Source organism: Phasianus colchicus, chromosome 17 (assembly GCF_987193195.1).
Source record: "Phasianus colchicus chromosome 17, bPhaCol1.hap1.1, whole genome shotgun sequence".
NCBI classification, from domain to species: domain Eukaryota; kingdom Metazoa; phylum Chordata; class Aves; order Galliformes; family Phasianidae; genus Phasianus; species Phasianus colchicus.
Window position 1 is genome coordinate 14,395,374 of NC_143452.1, and position 22,574 is coordinate 14,417,947.

General features: G+C 50.3%; 2 protein-coding genes across 2 annotated transcripts; both read left to right on the forward strand.

Annotated features, from left to right (window-relative positions):
* The first annotated feature begins 2 nt into the window (after positions 1–2).
* Positions 3–4,872, forward strand: LOC149915673 (rho GTPase-activating protein 32-like). The gene is made up of 9 exons (XM_090152371.1): positions 3–52; positions 610–712; positions 1,269–1,401; positions 1,919–2,001; positions 2,353–2,460; positions 2,815–2,960; positions 3,461–3,662; positions 4,454–4,599; positions 4,790–4,872. The coding sequence occupies exons 3-9, from the start codon at positions 1,342–1,344 to the stop codon at positions 4,870–4,872; spliced, it is 828 nt and encodes a 275-aa protein (XP_090008497.1). The 5' UTR covers positions 3–52; positions 610–712; positions 1,269–1,341.
* Positions 4,873–5,658: 786 nt separating this feature from the next.
* On the forward strand, positions 5,659–22,528 carry LOC149915674 (rho GTPase-activating protein 32-like). Its single transcript, XM_090152372.1, has 19 exons — positions 5,659–5,995; positions 7,502–7,972; positions 8,073–11,554; positions 12,152–12,320; positions 12,935–13,054; positions 13,158–13,250; positions 14,915–15,087; positions 15,611–15,688; positions 16,349–16,426; positions 17,107–17,229; positions 17,345–17,422; positions 18,073–18,154; positions 18,858–19,001; positions 19,559–19,661; positions 20,218–20,350; positions 20,868–20,950; positions 21,299–21,406; positions 21,761–21,906; positions 22,407–22,528. Exons 5-19 carry the CDS (start codon positions 12,937–12,939, stop codon positions 22,526–22,528), a joined length of 1,662 nt encoding a protein of 553 aa, XP_090008498.1. The 5' UTR covers positions 5,659–5,995; positions 7,502–7,972; positions 8,073–11,554; positions 12,152–12,320; positions 12,935–12,936.
* The last annotated feature ends 46 nt before the right edge of the window (positions 22,529–22,574 follow it).

Consider the following 22,574-nt stretch of genomic DNA (forward strand, 5'->3'; position numbering starts at 1 on the left):
AGGGTGTTTGGCTGTGACCTGGGAGAGCATCTTCTCCACTCTGGTCGCGATGGTAAGGGACAGCCCGTTCCTGAGATCTTCCTCTGTTGGGCATCTAAAGATGAAAGGGAGGTCATATCTAGCGAAGGGGCAGGTTGGTACCGGTGGAGAAACGTGTAATGGAAGTTGATGGCTGAAAGATAAACTGAGGCTAATGCTCTTAAGAGACAAGCACGTTTGTATTTGCTTAAACCAAAGCCTGTAAGCCAATCCCACGCTAGCCTGAAAAGAAGGGAAGCCTTTTGGCCAAGGAGAGTGTCCTGCATATGTTTCCCTGCTCTCCTGGACATGAGATTTCCCACCTCCTTTCATTCCCATGGGAGCTGTGGTGGGACTTGCAGTGTCTCTGGCTTCCCCAGAATTACTTTCTCCAGGCTGATTCCTAGGTCCTTACACTTCTTGAATGCAAGGAACACGTCTGTCCAGTTTCCTCGTCTTGGACAGCTTTCTTCTGTAAGGAAGAACTAAGCAGTAGCCTGGCTGGGCTTAGTGGATGAGATTTGACAGGAGCACAGCCTGAACCAGTACTTGAATGAGGAGCTCAAGTAACCGCTGGCACGTGTTCTTTAGTCCCCCAGGTCCTCCAGAGCTGCGCCGAGTTCATTGAGCAGCACGGCGTAGTGCAAGGGATATACCGGCTGTCCGGCGTCGCGTCCAACATCCAGAGACTGCGGTAAGAGTGCTGCGACTGACACAGCGGTCAGTAGGGGCGCGTGCCCTGTTGTGGGTGCTCAGAGGCCTGCGCCGTGGGGCAGCTCTGTGCAGGCAGCGTGCGCTCAGCAGTGGTGCGCCAGGCTTGTCGCTGTTTGATAGGGACACGGGGCGTTCAGCAGACTTGCTGGAGCAGGAAGTTCTCCTTCTGTCCTTCGGAGCACTGGAAGGCTGTGGGGGACTGCGGTGTCACCGCTGCCAGCTCTCATTCCCGTTTCCTCCTGTTTGCAGAGCCCTTTGGAGCAGCCCACACTCCTCCTTGCTGCTCTGGGCTCCTGGCTTAGGATTGTAGACTAGGCAGCCAGTTGTCAGAGTCACGGGAAATGCCTTAGCAAAACGAAAAGGTCTCCTTTTGGAAACATCTCATCCAGCATGGCTCGTGTGGTGCTGGTGACTGAGTGTTCATTTTCTCCTGTTAATCGGGAAGCCCTTCCAATGCTTGATTATATTTGGTGTGGCTTTTGACTTGTTTTCCTCTTTCTCAACCCCCCCGCCCGTTTTTGTGTCCTTCTCTCCAGCCAAGAATTTGAGTCTGAGCAGATTCCTGAGCTAACCATCCGCGACACTCACAGCGTGAGCTCCGTCTGCAAAATGTACTTCAGGGAGCTCCCGAACCCTCTGCTGACCGACCAGCTGTATGACAAGTTCTCGGTAAGCACAAGGCAACGTCTTTCCTTTACCTCTTCCCTGGGCCTCTTGGGAGATGGCTGCAGCAGTGCCCCAGCTCTGAGGCCCTTTTTCTGTTAGCCCCGTGGGGTTTACTCGTATGTCTTTGCCACATCATGCATCATATGGATGCCATTTTCGGTGGTCCCAGGAGGCGGTTATTTCCATATTCACAAAGCTTGAGAGAATTCATGTTTTTTGTTTTTTCTTTTGTTTTGTTTTTCTATTCCCCAAGTATTTATAGAATGGGAGTGGGATTGATAGCAAAGTGCACTTGAAGCTTGAGGAGCTGAGCTGCGCAATCAGGCTGTAAACCGGCCCGCTGCTTGGACTCCTTGGCCTTGATGGCACCAGCTGCGTGCCGCTATGTTCCCCAGATGCCTCCTGGAAGGCGTAAAATCTGTCTCGGCGCAGACCAACAGCACGCTGTCCCCATAGTTCCCGACCCTGTGGCAGGTATCTAGCCTGATTTGTGTCTCAGTCCCTTTCTGCACTATTCCAGGAGGCTGTTGGTGCCGCTACAGATGAGGAGCAGCTGGTCAGAATGCAGGACGTCATCCAGCAGCTGCCCGCTCCTCACTACAGGTCAGTGCTGCCCTCACTCTGTTGAGCTCAGCCATGCTGCACTTCAGAGGGCAGTGGTGTGATTCCAGGCTTGTCTCATGCTGGCAACATGATGCCTGCGTATGTTGAAGCAGTTTAAGGCTACACGGGGTTAATTTATTGGGTTGGTTCCTGGGCACGGGGGCACAGTTGGTGCAGCTGGTGGCTGCAGCTGTGCTGTGCTGGGGCTTGGTGCCACAGTGTGGCACTTAGTCAAGTTGGATCTACTTCATCTTCAGTGACAGTAGCAATAACATGCATTGAGGCTTTGCTCTGTGAACCGCAGCACGGCGTGCTCATTGGTGCTGAATATTTGCCTCTCTTATTTTCCAGGACACTGGAATACCTGATAAGACACTTGGCTCGTCTAGCCGGGAACTGTTCCGTGACAAACATGCACGCTAAGAACTTAGCGATTGTGTGGGCTCCAAACCTCTTAAGGTAAACTTCTTTCTCCATTTCAACACACTGCTTGGATCTGTTCTCCGGCAAAAAATGCAATCTACCTTTTTCTCCATCGAATGTGCTCTTCTCCTGTACACTGTAGTAAGTGGCTGACGGCAGAGCAAGAGCCTGGGCTGTTCTCCAACCGCACGGGCACAATTTCTAGATGACAATTTCTGCCCTCTTGTTTAGATGGGACTGGTGTGTCCTTGACCATCCAGGAGAATTTCTTCAGCGGCATCACCGCGGAAGCCTCCGGAGCCCAATTTGACAGCTTTTGGCTGCAACAATCCAGACTTGGGGAAACTTGGATCTTGGATAAATGACTGCTAAAATCTGCCTTTTCTACAGATCACAGCAGAACGAGTCTGCCTGCGCCAGCGGAAGAGCCGCCTGCATGGAACTGCAGACGCAGTCGGCTGTGGTGGAATTCATCATCAACCACGCAGATGTCCTCTTCTGCTCCAAATCCGGATCAGACATGGCAGATGGAGCAGGTGAGTGTCTTCCTCCATGAGCTTTATCTTGATCAGACACCTTGATCAAATCCAGGCCTTCTCCAAGATCTTTGAAATACACTTTTTCTATCGAGGGGACAGCAGACTTCTGGGCTTAGATTAGAATCTGGCATCCTGTTGCTGGATGCTGAGAATGTCCAAGTCCAAACTTTACAATGAGAAAAAAACCGTCACTGTCGTTATGATGTTTTGCATGCAGGTGAAGCTTGATGAAAGTGTGGCAGTGAAGCTTTCTGAGTTCCCTGCCCCCGCTTTCTAGGGTTTTTCTTTGCCCATTTAGATACAGTGAGCTGCTCTTATTAATTATGACTCTGTCCTCTGCCTTAAACATACCTCTGACCACATGCTTATTCTGACCTCCTCTTCTTCTAGTGGCTCAGATAAGCAGGTCTGAGAAAACTATAGCATCTCCCCCAGAACTGTGATGGCTGTGGTGCTGCTTTGTGATCCTCGCTCTTACCTGTGGCTTTCCCTTACAGGGCACGGTTCTCTCTCAGGGCCCAAGTCTGCGTGGGTGTCTTCTCCTGCCACAAAGCTGCTCACCCTGGAGGAGGCACAGGCTCAGAGGCGAGGCCACAGCAGCTCTTCCGTTGTGACACAGAGCAGGGACATAGAAGTGGAAGAAGGCCCCACAGCTGTACAGGGGAAATTCCACACAATCATCAACTTTCCATCTGAAAGGTAAAGAGGACTTTGTTTTCCAGCAACCGTCATCATTGTTTGGGTGGGTTGTGTTGTTGTTTTTTTTTCCCCCATTATTTCTTGCGCCAAAACATGTGGAAGCTAAATTAAAGTAACGGTGCCTGAAGTGAATTGTTGCAGTGAATCTCTGCTCCCTTTGGACTCTGCGATTCAACTAACATATTCGGTTTAGCCACACGAGGCTGCCATTCCTTCCTTGCTGGGCACGCAGTCACGAGATGTATAAAGCCATGCTGACGTCTACCCTGGCCTGAGCTGGCTCTACCTTGAAACGTTGGGGTTTTCCAGCTGTCGGGGCCACATGCCTGAAACCAGTTCCGGTTCTCCTCTAAGCAGAGCTGTTGGTCAGACCTGCTGGCACTAGAAACTAAACTTGGTGGTGAGATGGGGCCGACGAGGTGTTGATGTCAGAGTCAGAGGTGCTTTTGAATTTCCTTTATGGCTGCACGGTTCCTCAGAAAGCAGTTACGCCTGCTGGCTCCAGAAGAGCCATCCCTTAGATGCTGTCCTGTACAGCTGCGGAGCCTTTGCTCACGTGCTCTGCATCTTGCTTGACACAGTTTAGGGGAATTTAGCCAGCAAGACTTCAGGGCTGAGCTATAGGAGTGGAACCATCCTCAACTGCTTGAAAGAGAGCGAGTTTCTAAGCTGTGCTTCAGCAGAAACCAGGCGGTGCCAGGAACAAGCAACTGTTGGCAAGAGCTCAGTGCAGCTCTTCCCTCACCCCGCACCACGCACGACTCACACCAGTCGCTGTTTTCTCTCTCCAGACAACGTCCACCCAGCAAGATGAAGGAATCACCAGCTGGCAGTTGGCGTTCCTGCTTCAGCCTGCGGAAACCATCCTCTGTGGCCAAACGCCGACTGCAGCGCAGTCCCAGGGAGCCCTCAGAGACGGAAGTCGTGGTGCTGGCAGGTAAGGGTGCGAATCCAGCTTTCAAAGCCTTGCTTTTCAGCGACATAGAATTCATGCAATACAAGTGGACTTGTATCTCCTCCTAGCGTTCCAACCTATACCTAGCATCTTCAGATCACCCCTGATCAAGAGCCACTTTCATAATTCAGCTTGTGAAAGTTTGACACTAACCCCTGTGTATCCTTCCTAGGTGAATCGAGCCCTTGTCTACCCAAAGAGCCGGGGCAAGTAGCGATGGTGCGCTGTGTGCTTCCATCGATGGAGGGCTCTTAGGAAGCACGAGTCACTGTGGTTCAGATGACAGCCTTCCACATAGCAACAGCGATGGAGAGAAGGAGCTCATCCAAGTTCACGCCCTCATTTCTCCCGGCTGTGCTGAAGATGCTGACCTGAGCCTGCTGGACACCACAGTCACCAGCCTGGACTGTGACCCAGTGCCTTTGCAGTGCAGCCCAGCCCAAGCACAGTCCGAGTGCCCCGACAGCAGCACCTCCACGCAGGAGCAGGTCAGCGTCGCTGAGAAGCCGAGCCTCTTGGAGGGGGACTTAGAATCAGGCCTCCAGCCCCAGGCACCGGGCAGCAGCACTGAGAGCTCTGAGCCACTCTCTCCATGACAAGAGAGGATGAGTCCCATCTTTACCCTGGACCTCTCACGCCCTCCTGTCTTTTACATAATAATAAAAGCATGCTCGTGCTCAATCAACGCCTTGACTGCCTTCCGAGTCTTCATTCACAGAGACTGGGACGAATGCAACGAAGAGCAAGGCACGCCAGCTTGCAACGCGATGGCTGTGGGGTGCGCGCAGCAGAGCTCTGGGTTTGTTCCCGTTCTGTCTGGCTTTGGGACGTCTGCAGCGAGAGCTCAGCTACCATCTGGTATGGTAGCAAATGATGTTTAGCATCCTGGATGCTGCTCGTGATAATCCCGAGCTTCCTGGCTGTGGCTTTGTGATGCTTTTCAGGGCTTTTTGATGCATTTCGAAGCCTCGGCTGCTCCCTAACGCCTCTCTCCTCCTGCCGTGTCCATTCCTGGCTCCCGACCTAGGAGCTGGCCGTGCAGACCTGCCGTCATCACGCTGCGGCAGGAGGAGCTCACCTTGAGCAGCATCTCCCTTGCCCCGCCCCCTGCCTCTGATTGGGCAGCGGCGGCGCCGCCCCGCCCCCGGGGTCTCCTTGGTCCGCGGTAGCTCCGCCGGCTGCCGTTGGCCGAGCCGCCGTGCGCGGGAGCGAGCGTTGGGAGCCGGCTGTCGGAGGCGCGGCTCTCCTCGCAGAGCGCCGCTCCTGCCGCCTGGGCCGCCGCGCAGGACAGCGCGGCGGCAGCCGGAGCTGTCCGGGCAGCACCGAGAGGGAAGCCGCGGCGCGACGGGAGCGAGTGCTGAGGACAGCTGTGCCGGAGGTGTGCGGGAGAACGGTCCCGGGACGGGGAGGGGGGCCGTGCGGGGCTCCAGGAAGCTGCAGGGAGGCGACGGGGGGGGATCTAGCGAGATCTGAGGCTGTAGGCGGCTGCGAGGGGGTGTGGGGGTTCTGGGGAGCTGGATGATCGTTGTGGTCCTTTTCAGCCCCCCTGCCGTTCTGTGGTTCTGGTAAATGCTGTGGAAAGTGAAAGTGGTGTTTCTGCATTGGATATTGAAAGGGGCAGTTGATCTAAAGAAGTGAGCTGTAGCACGTCCTTAGAAATAGCTGATGTGCAAAGTAAGAATACCGTATACTGTGGAAAGTGAAAGTGTTGTTTCTGCACTGAACGTTGAAAAAGGGCAATTGATCTAAAGAATGAAGCTGTCACATATCCTTAGAAATAGCTGACGTGGACAGGAAGATTACCATATGCATATAGGTAACATATTTTAGAGACATAGTTACCGAATTACGTGACCAATTCTTTCTCCCAAAGCTGCAACAGACTTTAAATGTTCTAAACAATGTGGGTATAGTATTCTGACCTGGGAAACGTACTGTAAGGTTGTTCATTAGGCCAGCAGAAGTGAAGTCCACTGAACAAACTCTCAAGGAGTCGGGGCCTTTACACAAAGCAGAACTGTCCCACTCTGTGGGAACGTTAGGATGCCGTAGGCAGGCTCCAAGATACTGCCCTCTGTCCTCCTTCCAAGCTTATCTCTAAGCAAGGACAGACGGATGACCTGAACAATGACCCAGTGCAAAGGGCACAAATGCTGGGGGGTAATGAAGCAGTTAAGAGGTTATGTCTATGTTGTAAAGCAGACATCCAAAAGTTACGACCAGATGTTTGTTAAGAAAGCAGTTGTTAGAAGGCAGTCGACCAATTAAGATATTTGTGGTTGGGTGGTAAGGATTTGTGTTTACTTGGTATTGGTACGATTAGTGAAGCATTGCGAAAGAGTGTGAACCTGCAGTACTCAGCCAGTGAGGAGCCGGGGAGAAAGAGATAAGGGTCGGGCAGTAGGGGATAAAAGATGTAACACTGTTTTCTCTGCGCTCTCCTGCTTGCAGGAGGCCCGCCATTGCAATTGGGAATAAAGATAGATACAAAGATCAGAGAACCGTCCTGGAAAACTATTTGGCTATTTCCAACAACGCTTATAAATATCTTAGATGTGGGAGTCAAAAGGACACGGCTGCAATCTTTTCAGCGATCTGTGGTGACAGAAGAAGGGGAAATGGCCATAAACTGGAGCACAGGAAGTTCTGCACCAAAATGCAAAGGAACTTCTTCACGGCGAGGATGACGGAGCGCTGGAACGGGCTGCCCAGGGAGGCTGTGGATTCTCCTTCTCTGGAGATATTCCAGGCCCTCCTGGGCGCCCTTCCTGTGCTGCCTACTCTAGGGAGCCCGTTTTGCAGGGGGCTTGGGCTCAGTGATCTCTGGAGCTCCCTTGCAACCCCAGTTTTGTGATTCTGTGATTTTATTCATTGCTTCTTGCAGCAATGCAGCGTTTCAGATGAGAGAAAAGCACGGCGGGCGTAAACTGGGTTTCTGTGGTTGGTAAAGCTGTGCTGAGAACTGGGCTGACTACTGCACCTGGAAATGTGTGCAAAGTCTGCAGACACAGAAGAATAACTTTTCCTTGCAGGTTGGGCTTGTCTAAGGTAGGTGATTGCTAGGTGAGCTTGTGCTTTAAAGCATCAAGTTGTATAAATAAGGAAACTTTAAAAGCAAGATTGCCAGTTCTTTTTTACCTAGGTGATTTTTTGCAAGGAGAGATTTGAAATGCTGCTTGCTACTGGAAGATGGAGAGAGGAGAATCAAGTCAAAGGCATGCTGTGCATAGCCACCACGTAGCATCTGCACCGCTCTCCCCCTGCACAAAGGAGGAGCAGCTCAGCAAGCTTGGCCCGGGCCATGGAAGGGAGCATACAAACATCTGGACCAACCCCAACGGAGCGGGTTCTGCAGGTTGGTTGTCTTCTGCTGTTTGTTTCCCATCCTGTTGCTCAGGGGTAGATGTGTTCTTGATCAGTGCTAATAGGAAACTTTCATGACATTTTTGTTTCAGCTGTCCCAATGCTTTGATCCCTTGCTGCTGGGATGGGGCGTTTGCAGAATGACAATGTCCAGTCAGATGTTGGGGATGAGTCTACGCACCGGGGTATGTCTGGCAGGACTGAGGCTTGGGGACCAGGCCAGGTCAAATCCAGTGCACTTTGCTCTCATTCTTAGTGCTTGCTTTTGCTCAGGAGGGTGGGTGGTGAGCCTTATGAACCAGTGCCTGCAGATGGGGTTTGTGGAGAAAGAGGTCCTGCAGGCCTTGTGTGACACCCATGGAGCTATAGTGAGGCTGCATCAGTGGAAAACGCCAGAAATCCCCAGAGGTGTGAAGGTGAGCTGTGGGCACCAGTAACACAAGAGGGAATGTGCATGCTTGGGTTTGGATGCTTCTGTGTGTTTTAAGTGACTGTGATACCACTGTTCAGTCAGTTTGAGTGTGTGGAACAAGTGTGACATCCTTTTTGACTGAGTCCTGTGAAAGGAGTCTGTATGGGAACTGCTGAGTCACGGCCTGAACCTCTGATTTATCACCTGAGGCGAGCAATGAGTCAGCCCTGGGAGCACAGGTGAAAGGAATTCACCTTTGCTGCACGAAGGGGTGGAGCATGGCTCCACCTCTCCTAGACCCATTTAAGAGCTGACTACCAGTGGGTAGGATCTCTCTCTCTCTTTGGAAGATTCTCTCCACTGGTCTTTCCTGAGCGAGCCCACGACATGTGTAAGCATCCTATGTATTCTCTTTGTCTTGGTGTGCCTAACTCTCTTGCTTATTTCATTATTATAACATCTTAATATTGTTTGATTATATAAAATTCCTTTATATAATTTTCATTGATTATACACTTGGTGAGCCAGGCAGGCAAGCCGAATATACTAAAACTTACACTATGTCCTTTCTTTGGAATTTCTGTAAATGTTCAAGGGGGAGGACACTACCCCCCTAGATAAAATAATTCCAGGGCAGATGCCAGGATTTGCGGGATCCCCTTATTATGAATTGTCAACTATCATTGAAAAATGGGGTCCTCTACGTGTTGTGGGAAATGTTTCCCCATATCGCCTAGCAGATTACTTTCAGGGACTAGGCAATGGTACATTAGTCACAAGAGAAAGACAATTAGCTGCTTCTACAGTGGCATGGCCACTGTTAAATGCTTTAAATAATGCTGAAATAAGGAATAATACTTTAGTGAACGAAAATGAACTTTTAAAAGATCATATTGAAAAGTCAGAACAGGAACTTGGCATATTAACAGGAAAAAACCCAATTCTACATCTTCCAATAGGTCAAGTCTGTAATATTTCAATAAACAATGACCAGGCTCCTGAATCAACGGACTGTGTTGATCAGGAAAATAAACAATCTAAATCTGATCTTGAATCTCCAATTTTGACGGATGCACTAGAAGTCCGTCCTGTTATAACACAAAAAACAAAAAAGGTACAGGACAGATCGGCGGGGGTGCCGCCTGATCAGTGGCCCCCCGTTCAAACCCACTTGCATGTAACAGCCCGACCGTACACAGCAACAGAACTGATGGACTTAGTCCAACGATTCAAGCAGAAAGCTAGAGAAAGTGTGCCAGCTTGGACTATGGGATTCTGGGGCAGAAAGTGTTCTGATGAATGGCCCGGAAATAGCCAAATTGGCCACAATGACCGTCCATCCTGCTCTTAGACAGAGATTATATGCAGGTAATCAATACAATGATGAAAACCATTCTATAATAGAATGGTTAATGGCGGCCTGCTGTATGGTATGGCCCAATCAATCTGATATTCCTTTACATACAGGGATGTGGTCCTCCATGGAAAACCTTCAAAATTACATCTGTGAATTAGGTGTAAGGGAAGCGATTTATGAAGATACCTTTGATGGCCCGGATCTGGTCAAATTCTCAGCAGGGATGAGAGACCTAATATTACAACAAGCCCAGGCATTGGGTATATTCGATCCTACCCTCCCAGCTGAGTTGGATGTCCACGTTACTCAAGATGGCTTTGGTTGGGGCCTGTGGCAACGTCAGAGTTCTGTTCGGACCCCCATTGGTTTTTGGTTTCAGGTCTGGCATGGAGCAAAAGAAAGATATAATATGATTGAAAAACAGTTATTGGCTGCCTATTCAGCATTACAGGCAGTAGAGCCAATAACCCAGACGGCTGAAGTTATAGTGAAGACCACTCTGCAGATTCAGGGGTGGGTGAAAGATCTGACCCACCTTCCTAAGACAGGGGTGGCCTGATGTGCCATCATGCACAAACAGTGGCATGATGGGTCACTTACCTCAGCCAAAGGAGCAGTCTGTCTTCATCATCCTTAAAAGAAGAGCTTCAGAAGATCCTAGGCCCAGTGACCTATCATTGTGATGCACCAAAAGAAACACTGGTCGCTCCACCAGAGAAGAGTCCCGTTCAGGAGAGGAAATATCCTATCCCTGAAGATGCCTGGTATACAGATGGGTCCAGCAAGGGCAACCCGAGCAAGTGGAGAGCGATAGCATACCATCCTTCGACTGAGACAATCTGGTTTGATGAGTGTCATGGAATTAACTAGATCAGTTTATGCCCGTGACAGGGGGCAGTAGGCCCCTGCCCTCCCCACCCTCGGCCTGGCCCCACAAAATGGGTAGGAAGAGGGAAAAGGAAAAAAAACAGCGGCAACAATCTATGGAGGTAAACTTATTTTACTAACTATGATATCGGAATGCAAAATAATACAATATAATACAATCTACCAGTGGGGAAGGATCTCTCTCTCTTCGGAAGATCCACTCCACTGGTCTTTCCTGAGCGAGCCCACGACACGGGTAAGCATCCTATTTATTCTCTTTGTCTTGCTGTGCCTAACTCTCTTGCTGATTTCATTATTATAACATCTTAATATTATTTGATTATATAAAATTCCTTTATATAATTTTCATTGATTATACAGTAGTCCTATGAATTTGAGGTCTGAATTTAAGCCTGTGGGCATCGCATGGGAGTTGGGGAAGAGTACGAGGCAAGGAGAGTTGGGTAAGAGGATGAGGCTTCGGACCAGGAACCTCTTCCATCGGTATTAACTCTTGCCGTTCTCTTTTTGGATTAGGAATCCATGTGGTTTTTTTAATGAAGAACAGACTCATTGTGCAGCTTGTGAGTGAATTCATTCACGCCTGCTAGCTGGTTTTCTTTCCTACATGAAGCTGGAATTGAAATGGACACTTTGTGATCTGATCCCCTCTGGCATGCTCAGATCTGCCGAGTTGGCAAGGCCTGGCTCATGGTTTGTGAGTTGTGCCCAAGGTCAGAGAGTTGACTCTTGTGAGCTTTGAGTCATGTCTTCCAGTTGCACGTTGTGTTCTTTCTGTTGTGTTGACCTCTTGAGCTCCAGCCCTAACTGAGGATGCAAGCGCTACTGCAGAAGGAACGGTTTAGATTGGAAGTGCAATGCAAAGAACTGGAGCCAGCAGGAGCAGGGAAGCGATCATCCTCCTGTGCTCAGCACTGGTGAGTCCTCACCTTGAGTACTTTGTTCAGTTCTGGGTGCCTCACTACAGGAAGGACAGTGAAAGCCTTAAATGTGTCCAGAGAAGAGCAGTGAAGCTGCAGGGCATCTAGAGCACAAGTCTTATGGGGAGCGGCTGAGGGAACTGTGATTATTTAGTCTGGAGAAGAGGAGGCGCAGGGAAGACCTCCTCACTCTCTACAACTAGCTGAAGAGAGGTTATGTTGAGGTGGGCGTTGTCCTCCTCTCCTGTGTAAGTGATAATAGGACTGGAGGGAGTGGCCTGAAGTTGCATGAGGGGAGATTGAGGTTGGATGTTAAGAAAAACTTCTCCACAGGACTGGTCAGACGCTGGAACGGGCTGCCCAGACAGGTGATAGAGTTACCATCCCTGCAGGTGTTCAAGAAACATTAGATGTTGTCGTGAGGGACGTGGCTTAGTGGGAAATGTTGGTGGAAGGTGGATGGTTGGACCGGATGATCTTGGAGATCTTTTCCAAGCTTGCTAATTCTATGTTTCTATGAAAGACATGTGCTGGTGAGTGCTTTGCTGGGTGAGCATCACCCTGCTGAAGAGCAGGCAACTGTTGTCTTTGCAGGCAGCCACATCCACAGGGATTGGATGGACCTTAACGTTGTCTTTCACATCTTATGGGCAGTAAGTCATGTGGATTTAAAGCAGGATCTTAGAGGCAACCTTGATTTCTTCAGCCACCAGAGCTCTCCACCATGCTTCTCTGTGTGATGTGAGACCATGCAGAAGTCTGGGTAGGTGAAGTCAGTTGCTCTTCCTTTTCCCCCCAGGGCTGGAAGTAGCGGGGAAACGGGACTGTGGGACATCCCAGCAGTGGGTTCCTACCTCAGCAGAACCAAATGGCTGTTCTGGTCCACGTGGTCATTTTGAGTGAATCTGACACAAATTAGAGACATGAGGGGCCTGTGAGCAAAAAGCATGTGCTGCATTTTGTGGTGCAAGATGTCCTCTGAGCTGCTGCTAAGAATGCCCAGCATGCTTTCTTTTTGATGGGAAGAGGTTTAGCAAGGATTTTTTAGATGAAAATAGATGAAAATCACGTATTTCCTTTTGACTGACCTTTCTTTCATACTGCTTCTTGAAAAGTTACCTTTGGATTCTAAACTAATATTTATTACTGAAGAGAATACATATGCACCCTGCACTTTTATCTGCACAAAGAATCCTCTGAACATCTGTTTACGTGTTTCTTTTTGGCACTGAGATGAAGCTGTGTGGAACATAGGCTTGGATGAATTTTCAATCAGTAGCAGGGACGTGTAATGCTCATCTTAGATGTCGTGCTGACAGAAAGAGCAGAAAGGTACATTTTATGGGGTTGCATGCTGCTTTTTTTTTTTTTTTTCAGTCATGACCATGGAAGCGTTACCCAGACGAAATGAGCATTTGTCACCTGGACTTTCTACACATGACAGAGGAAGTGGAAGTCAGCAGCTGAAGCGTCTGGGAAGACCCCTGCGTGGGAATGGTGAGAGTTACCCTGGCACCGTTCTTTGGAAATCTCAGGGCTCTGTAAGCTCTGAAGCTGTGTCGTAACTCCTCCCGTGGTGCTCTCCCTTTCTTTTGTGTAGGAGAGCTGGAGTTCAACTCCTTCCTGTTTCCTGCCTATGTGCTGCCTGCCTTGTCCATGGCCCAATGGGCTTTTATTGCTCACACCCAGATTGGTACGTGTGGATATAAGCCTTTGTTTACGTTTATCTTTTGCTTGTGGTGACAGCTCATAGCTGAGCTTGTGGTTAACAAGACACACAATAGCTGGAGATACAGTACTCTGCATCACTAAAACACGAGCTTTGTGGCAGCCACGAGCCCAAGGAACAGCGAGTTTGTGTTTTATTTCTGTGCTTGCTCCCATTGCCCCGCGGCCCTGTTGTGGTTGAAGCCGGTGGGTGGCTCAGCACCACGCAGTCCTTTGCCCACTCCCCTGTTCCCCGTGGGATGGGGGAGAGTGTTGGGTGGAAAAAGAGAAGTAAAACTCATGTTTTTGAGATAAAAGTAGTTCTGAATATATATATGAATGTATTGCAAGTGATGTACAAGCAATGGCTCACCACCCGCCAACCACTGTCCAGTTAGCCGCCAAGCAATAAAAGAGAGTGAGATGTACTCTCATCCCCTTCAAAACTCCTTCCACTTGATGGCATATAGTATGGAATATCCCTTTGGCCAGTTTACGTTAGCTGTCTTAATTCAGTTCCCTCCCATCTTTTTGTTGAGAGCTTTGCTGAGAATGGCCTTGGCTCTGTGCAAGTTTGCTTGTCAGAAACTATAAAGATCAGGGTGTTCTCAGTGTGATTTTTCTCCTAGAACCCAAACATAGCATCATACCAGATACTCTGAAGAAAAATCCCTCCCACCTGAGACTAAGGCAGCCCCCCAGTGTGTGTGCCGTAAGCCAGATAGGGATGCAGGTGTTGCATTTCCCTGGCAGCGTTGGCCAGGGATGCTGGGGAGGTTTTGGTGCCCAGCTTGGACGTCGCAGCACTGCTGTGCCTGTCAAAGCGGCATGCTGCGTGCTCTCCAAGCAACGAAGCAGCGTTTCATCAACAATGTGCCATGCTATTTCCTGGAACCTGGTGTGTTTGTGTCTCTGAGGCTAGGTTTACCCTACGAGCTCTTCTTGCAATAGCTGTTTTGAATTCCATTGCAGGCGTGTGAGCAGAAGTGCTTTTCCCCTTATGTTCTGTCTCACAGTGTTTGCCCATGGTTGGTAGAAGAAGGAGCTGATGGAGTCAGCAGTAGATTCTGTTGGCTTACCCTCTGGTAAGCCTTCATCCCTGGAGCTCACTGCTGCACAGAAGAGTACACGCGTGTTTATCCCAGGGCTGCAGTAAACGGGAGCCTGGTTGGCATAGCACTGAGCAGCACCTAATGGGCTCTGCAGAGGATGGCTTTGCAGAAGGAGCAGGAGTGCCTGCGTCCACCTGTATCCTGGGATACGTTCTGGCAGCGATGCACCAGCTGTGGCCACAGTGACTGAATGCAGGGCTTGGCTTGGGGCTGCCGTGTGGCACTTACTGCCCCGCCATATGCCTGGCAAAGCACAGCCACCCCTCGCCCACGACAAGCGTTTGTCTTAGTGTCGTGTTTCATGCTGTCTCCTGAACCTCAGGAACTGGAGGCAGCTTCCCCACAAGAAGGGGAGAACAAAATGAGGTCATCCTGGAAGCAAAAAGGCAAAAATCACTTGGGAAAGAAATGTATATGGCAGTCTCGTAGCAGTTCTGTGTTTCTCCAGTCTCTTCCTTGATTTCCTTACAGTGAAATAGATACGTGCTGTAACGTGCTCTTGAATGAAACAAAGGACTCTAGTGTGGATTTTATGTAGGCCCTGCACTGCAAGGTATGCTGCTGGGAGGAAGTGTCCATCTGCCCGAGGGTAGGAAGGCCCTGCAGAAGGATGGCCTGAGGCCGGTTGTACGAGGCTCAACAAGAGCAAGCGCCGGGTCCTGCGCTTTGGTCATGATGACCCCGTGCCAGCTTCTCCAGGATTTGGCTGAGGTAGAATTCCATCCGCCCTCTGATTCTAGAATGTTGGAGTGTTGGAATCTTCTGGTCTTGTGACGTGGTCTTGCTTCCCCACCTTGTCTGTCATGGTGGAGCAGCCTGGTGGCCCTTAGTGATGTCATAAGCAGCTAGAATGAGGGGAGGAGCAGTGCCTGCTGTGTCCCTTCATTGGAGCGCTTGAGCTCTGACTGAGTAGCTAGCTTGTTGCACTTGTGCATCGACTGAGTACCTTCGTTTTCACACCGTCTTGTGCAGCATCTTGTAGGTAAGCTGAGACAGTGTGAGATAGACAGGTGGACAGTGAGGTGTTGAAAGCTGCTGGCTGGCGGAGCTGGTAGTGTCATGCTGCTTACTCTTGACCATCAGACATAATTTTCACTCAGTAGCTACATTCCAAAGCATAGAGGTGGCATTTGTCTCAGGGCTTTTCCCTTGTCTTCTTTGTTAAATTGTGCAAGCTCACTGATCAGCTCTTTCTCTCTCCTCTCCCTGCCCTCTGCCTTCTCCTTTGATGCAGCTTTTGCTCGCGGAAGAACAGAGCAAAGTGACAAGAAACGGCTGCGGCTTCAAGGAACTTGTTCTGATCTCTTGCCTGGTATGTGCCACGCGTTGTCCCCCCACGTGGTTTTGCAGCCTGCGTCGCACCGTGTTTAGTAACACAGCCTCATCCAGCCTTGACGGGACACTGGTCACGTGTAGAGTTATTCCACTTTCCCTCCAGCTCAGCCCTCAGAAGGATGCTGTCTGTGATGCTGTGACCAGCTAGTCTTTAGGAAACCAATCCCTTAGGCAAGGAGTCCTAGTCCCGGTTTGTGCAGGGCTGCACAACGTGACCATGAGCATGCGTGCTTCGGCTGCGTGTGCGCACGACAGCTGTGGGGAGCACAGCAGAGATGCAAGCAGAGGAAATCCGTGTGGAAGGCTGCGGCCGGCGCTGGAGGTGAACTGGTGGGAGCCGGGCGCTAGGGAGCAGATCCACCCCCAGCAGTGACTCCTCTCACTGCCCTGCTACTGTGGTGTCGGAGTGCTCTGAGCAAGCGCATCTGCTGCTTTGTGCCGGAGTCCCCATCTGCTAGCAGAGGGATAGCGACTTGGTAAACTGCTGCGTAATAGGCTGTCTCGTTTGAATTGGCTGAACAAAGTGGTTGTTTCTAGAACACTTGCCTATGCCAGTGGGTAACTGAGGGTAGTTCTGAAGAAGTCTCTCCATACCGTGGTGTGTGAACAGAGAAAATAGAAGTGTGTTTCTTTTCAGTTCCAGCTTGTCGTGCCTGCTGTGATGGGCATCGCGTGCCACGAGATCAGCTGTGGGCCTGACCTGGCACAAATGGAGGTAGAGTATGAAGCTCTGATTGGTCTTTGTTCTGCTGACTTGAGCCGGCAGAGTGAGCTGCAGATGAGCTCTCCTGCTTTTCAAGAGAGGGAGAATCCTTCCAGCTCTATCGGTGTCACTGAAAAGCTGCCTGAAAAGCTTCATGTCCTTGCTACGAGCATCTAGATGGCCGTGGACGTTATAGTACCGACAGAATCAGAGCGTTATAAACATGCAGAAGCTTTTTCCCCATCCTGCTTGGATTTTGTCACCCAAAGACCAAGTTCTCATATTCAGTAAGTTAAGGGAAGCAGGCACTTGTAGTGAGCCAAGGATTGGGTCAGTGGACCAGCTCCTGTGTCCAGTCCATGGCTGAGGTCTCCAAGCAATTGGTTACAGGAAGCAAGCAGACTCTTACGCTCCTCTTTGGCAAGACAGTATTGCAAGCGTGGCAAGTTTATAAAACTCCAGGAGTCCTCTTGGTTGGGGTGTTTGTCCTCTTAGTCTGGGTAGAGAGAGACGCATCTTTACATTGCCTGGCCATACTGCTGCACACCAGGAAGAGAAACAGCTGTTATTAGACTTGCAGTTTCTTGTTAAGCACTCATGATAAGGATCTTTCTCTGCAGATGTGCTCCTTGCTCTGAAATTGTCCTCGTTTGTCCTCAGCTCCTCACCATGGCCTGTGCTCTCTGTTTCAGACTGAGAACAATGGGAAGCCCCTGCTGATCCACGAGGAGTCTCCTGTAAATATTCCAGCTGTTGCTGCTGCCCATGTTCTTAAGAGATACGTTGCCCAGGCACCGGATGAACTCTCCTTTGAGGTAAGCAGTTAAGGGCGTTCCTAGTTGTCATGTACAGGAGAGTATAAGGTGTGAACGCATCAGGAATATTCTCAGATACCTTCAGAATGTTTGGTGAGGTTGCAGTCTTTTGCAGGTGGGAGACATCGTGTGCGTTACTGATATGCCACCAAAGGAGCTGACCCCCTGGTGGAGAGGCAAGCATGGCTTTCAGGTAGGCACAAGCTTCAGACTTGAGAGAGCAACTTTGGTCAGGTCGGGAATCTCGGCTAAGAGCTGCGCTGCCTGCACAGGATGGCTCATGGATGTAAACATTTTCCCTGTGTCGGTGTCAGAGATGGTCTTTGTAGGAAACTGTCTCCTCAATTCACTTAGAAGCAAGAGCCTTCACAATATGCATCAGGTCACGGCCACTGAACCCCACCTTTGGAAATGCAGCAGCTAAGACAGTGTTTCAGTGTCTCAGAGTATTTTGCTTGCACCCATGCAGAACGTGAAGTTAGTGTCTTTTAGGAAGTTACTGCCTGTCAGCTGAGGTAGGGTAACAGACCCTCCGCGTGCTTGTTGCTGCTGCTGGCTGCAGAACGCTGGGTAGCTCGGAGCTGGGGATCGCAGCTGCATCTCAGTCAGCAAGAACTTTCTTCTTCTACATCTTCTACAGAAGCAATTATTTGTTTTGTAGGTCTTTTGGCTGCAAATGTTGAATAATTATTACTTTTATGCAGGCCACTTTTTGTTGGATAGTCTTACGGAGCGTCAGGCAAGCACGTTCCGAGGAAAATGTTAGGTGGCTTTTGGTTGAACAGTTCAGGCCTGAGAAATGCTGCCTTCAGTATTGCACCTCTCTTTTTTTTCTTGTTACAGGTTGGATTTTTCCCAAGTGAGTACGTGGAGCTCATCAATGGAAAAATTCCGGAGTCTCTCCTCAGTTCAGTGCCAAAGCCAGGTACAGATGTTACATTTGATGGTGCAGGGAAGCAAAATGGCGTCTCTTTTTGGGTGTGTTCTGTGTTTAATACCTCCTTTATCCATCCCGTGTTATAGTCTGTGCTGATGATCCTTCAGGCATATCATGGGGCATATGGCTGGTGTTTTGTAGGCAATGAGAATGAAGGAGGGCAAAGGCAGTTCTTCTGCGAGTCAGTACGAGGTTGAGAACAGCCAGTGTCCCTGGTGGACAGCTAGAGGCCTGGTTGTGCTAGTGATATGCTTGATCAGAACGTGACTTTTCAAGAGGATCCTTAATCCTCAAGTTGAGCAAGCCAAGCAAGAGGAGTGCATTAAACTCCATCGGAACGCGCAGAGATTTGGCCCGATCCTCCCGTGTTTATGAGTGGACTTGGGGAAATCATAGAATCCTCCTAGTATGGCTTGGGATGGAAGGGAGCTCAAGGATCATCAAGTTCCAACCCCCCTGCCTCAGGCTGGGCTGCCAACCAACCTCCACATCTAATGTGAGACTAGACCCCACTGCCCAGGGCCCCATCCAACCTGGCCTTTGGCTCCTCCTGCAGGGATGGGAGAAAATCCGCTTTTCTATGTACTTGTTAATGTTCTTCCCGTTTTGACGTGCTCTGTAGAATGTGTTATGCTCGGCCTTGTCCAACTGAGCCAAACCTGAAATGAACTGGTTTCTTCCTGTTGTGCAGTGCCAAAGAAACGCGGCAAGCTCGTCACCTTCCTTCGTTCCTTGGTGAAGGCCCGCCCAAAGAAACCGAAAGAGCGGGAGGTGGAGAAGGAAAGGGTGTTTGGCTGTGACCTGGGAGAGCATCTTCTCCACTCTGGTCGCGATGGTAAGGGACAGCCCGTTCCTGAGATCTTCCTCTGTTGGGCATCTAAAGATGAAAGGGAGGTCATATCTAGCGAAGGGGCAGGTTGGTACCGGTGGAGAAACGTGTAATGGAAGTTGATGGCTGAAAGATAAACTGAGGCTAATGCTCTTAAGAGACAAGCACGTTTGTATTTGCTTAAACCAAAGCCTGTAAGCCAATCCCACGCTAGCCTGAAAAGAAGGGAAGCCTTTTGGCCAAGGAGAGTGTCCTGCATATGTTTCCCTGCTCTCCTGGACATGAGATTTCCCACCTCCTTTCATTCCCATGGGAGCTGTGGTGGGACTTGCAGTGTCTCTGGCTTCCCCAGAATTACTTTCTCCAGGCTGATTCCTAGGTCCTTACACTTCTTGAATGCAAGGAACACGTCTGTCCAGTTTCCTCGTCTTGGACAGCTTTCTTCTGTAAGGAAGAACTAAGCAGTAGCCTGGCTGGGCTTAGTGGATGAGATTTGACAGGAGCACAGCCTGAACCAGTACTTGAATGAGGAGCTCAAGTAACCGCTGGCACGTGTTCTTTAGTCCCCCAGGTCCTCCAGAGCTGCGCCGAGTTCATTGAGCAGCACGGCGTAGTGCAAGGGATATACCGGCTGTCCGGCGTCGCGTCCAACATCCAGAGACTGCGGTAAGAGTGCTGCGACTGACACAGCGGTCAGTAGGGGCGCGTGCCCTGTTGTGGGTGCTCAGAGGCCTGCGCCGTGGGGCAGCTCTGTGCAGGCAGCGTGCGCTCAGCAGTGGTGCGCCAGGCTTGTCGCTGTTTGATAGGGACACGGGGCGTTCAGCAGACTTGCTGGAGCAGGAAGTTCTCCTTCTGTCCTTCGGAGCACTGGAAGGCTGTGGGGGACTGCGGTGTCACCGCTGCCAGCTCTCATTCCCGTTTCCTCCTGTTTGCAGAGCCCTTTGGAGCAGCCCACACTCCTCCTTGCTGCTCTGGGCTCCTGGCTTAGGATTGTAGACTAGGCAGCCAGTTGTCAGAGTCACGGGAAATGCCTTAGCAAAACGAAAAGGTCTCCTTTTGGAAACATCTCATCCAGCATGGCTCGTGTGGTGCTGGTGACTGAGTGTTCATTTTCTCCTGTTAATCGGGAAGCCCTTCCAATGCTTGATTATATTTGGTGTGGCTTTTGACTTGTTTTCCTCTTTCTCAACCCCCCCGCCCGTTTTTGTGTCCTTCTCTCCAGCCAAGAATTTGAGTCTGAGCAGATTCCTGAGCTAACCATCCGCGACACTCACAGCGTGAGCTCCGTCTGCAAAATGTACTTCAGGGAGCTCCCGAACCCTCTGCTGACCGACCAGCTGTATGACAAGTTCTCGGTAAGCACAAGGCAACGTCTTTCCTTTACCTCTTCCCTGGGCCTCTTGGGAGATGGCTGCAGCAGTGCCCCAGCTCTGAGGCCCTTTTTCTGTTAGCCCCGTGGGGTTTACTCGTATGTCTTTGCCACATCATGCATCATATGGATGCCATTTTCGGTGGTCCCAGGAGGCGGTTATTTCCATATTCACAAAGCTTGAGAGAATTCATGTTTTTTGTTTTTTCTTTTGTTTTGTTTTTCTATTCCCCAAGTATTTATAGAATGGGAGTGGGATTGATAGCAAAGTGCACTTGAAGCTTGAGGAGCTGAGCTGCGCAATCAGGCTGTAAACCGGCCCGCTGCTTGGACTCCTTGGCCTTGATGGCACCAGCTGCGTGCCGCTATGTTCCCCAGATGCCTCCTGGAAGGCGTAAAATCTGTCTCGGCGCAGACCAACAGCACGCTGTCCCCATAGTTCCCGACCCTGTGGCAGGTATCTAGCCTGATTTGTGTCTCAGTCCCTTTCTGCACTATTCCAGGAGGCTGTTGGTGCCGCTACAGATGAGGAGCAGCTGGTCAGAATGCAGGACGTCATCCAGCAGCTGCCCGCTCCTCACTACAGGTCAGTGCTGCCCTCACTCTGAGCTCAGCCATGCTGCACTTCAGAGGGCAGTGGTGTGATTCCAGGCTTGTCTCATGCTGGCAACATGATGCCTGCGTATGTTGAAGCAGTTTAAGGCTACACGGGGTTAATTTATTGGGTTGGTTCCTGGGCACGGGGGCACAGTTGGTGCAGCTGGTGGCTGCAGCTGTGCTGTGCTGGGGCTTGGTGCCACAGTGTGGCACTTAGTCAAGTTGGATCTACTTCATCTTCAGTGACAGTAGCAATAACATGCATTGAGGCTTTGCTCTGTGAACCGCAGCACCGCGTGCTCATTGGTGCTGAATACTTGCCTCTCTGATTTTCCAGGACACTGGAATACCTGATAAGACACTTGGCTCGTCTAGCCGGGAACTGTTCCGTGACAAACATGCACGCTAAGAACTTAGCGATTGTGTGGGCTCCAAACCTCTTAAGGTAAACTTCTTTCTCCATTTCAACACACTGCTTGGATCTGTTCTCCGGCAAAAAATGCAATCTACCTTTTTCTCCATTGAATGTGCTCTTCTCCTGTACACTGTAGTAAGTGGCTGACGGCAGAGCAAGAGCCTGGGCTGTTCTCCAACCGCACGGGCACAATTTCTAGATGACAATTTCTGCCCTCTTGTTTAGATGGGACTGGTGTGTCCTTGACCATCCAGGAGAATTTCTTCAGCGGCATCACCGCGGAAGCCTCCGGAGCCCAATTTGACAGCTTTTGGCTGCAACAATCCAGACTTGGGGAAACTTGGATCTTGGATAAATGACTGCTAAAATCTGCCTTTTCTACAGATCACAGCAGAACGAGTCTGCCTGCGCCAGCGGAAGAGCCGCCTGCATGGAACTGCAGACGCAGTCGGCTGTGGTGGAATTCATCATCAACCACGCAGATGTCCTCTTCTGCTCCAAATCCGGATCAGACATGGCAGATGGAGCAGGTGAGTGTCTTCCTCCATGAGCTTTATCTTGATCAGACACCTTGATCAAATCCAGGCCTTCTCCAAGATCTTTGAAATACACTTTTTCTATCGAGGGGACAGCAGACTTCTGGGCTTAGATTAGAATCTGGCATCCTGTTGCTGGATGCTGAGAATGTCCAAGTCCAAACTTTACAATGAGAAAAAAAACGTCATTGTCGTTACGATGTTTTGCATGCAGGTGAAGCTTGATGAAAGTGTGGCAGTGAAGCTTTCTGAGTTCCCTGCCCCCGCTTTCTAGGGTTTTTCTTTGCCCATTTAGATACAGTGAGCTGCTCTTATTAATTATGACTCTGTCCTCTGCCTTAAACATACCTCTGACCACATGCTTATTCTGACCTCCTCTTCTTCTAGTGGCTCGGATAAGCAGGTCTGAGAAAACTATAGCATCTCCCCCAGAACTGTGATGGCTGTGGTGCTGCTTTGTGATCCTCGCTCTTACCTGTGGCTTTCCCTTACAGGGCACGGTTCTCTCTCAGGGCCCAAGTCTGCGTGGGTGTCTTCTCCAGGGAGGCTGTGGATTCTCCTTCTCTGGAGATATTCCAGGCCCTCCTGGGCGCCCTTCCTGTGCTGCCTACTCTAGGGAGCCCGTTTTGCAGGGGGCTTGGGCTCAGTTATCTCTGGAGCTG

Coding starts and splice junctions, on each gene's coding strand:
- LOC149915674 (XM_090152372.1), top strand. CDS start 12,937: ATGACCATGGAAGCGTTACCCAGACGAAATGAGCATTTGTCACCTGGA. Junction 13,251..14,914: donor TATTGCTCACACCCAGATTG/GTACGTGTGGAT, acceptor GATTTTATGTAG/GCCCTGCACTGCAAGGTATG. Junction 17,423..18,072: donor GAGGCAAGCATGGCTTTCAG/GTAGGCACAAGC, acceptor TTCTTGTTACAG/GTTGGATTTTTCCCAAGTGA.
- LOC149915673 (XM_090152371.1), top strand. CDS start 1,342: ATGTACTTCAGGGAGCTCCCGAACCCTCTGCTGACCGACCAGCTGTAT. Junction 2,002..2,352: donor CTGCCCGCTCCTCACTACAG/GTCAGTGCTGCC, acceptor CTTATTTTCCAG/GACACTGGAATACCTGATAA. Junction 4,600..4,789: donor GGAAGTCGTGGTGCTGGCAG/GTAAGGGTGCGA, acceptor TATCCTTCCTAG/GTGAATCGAGCCCTTGTCTA.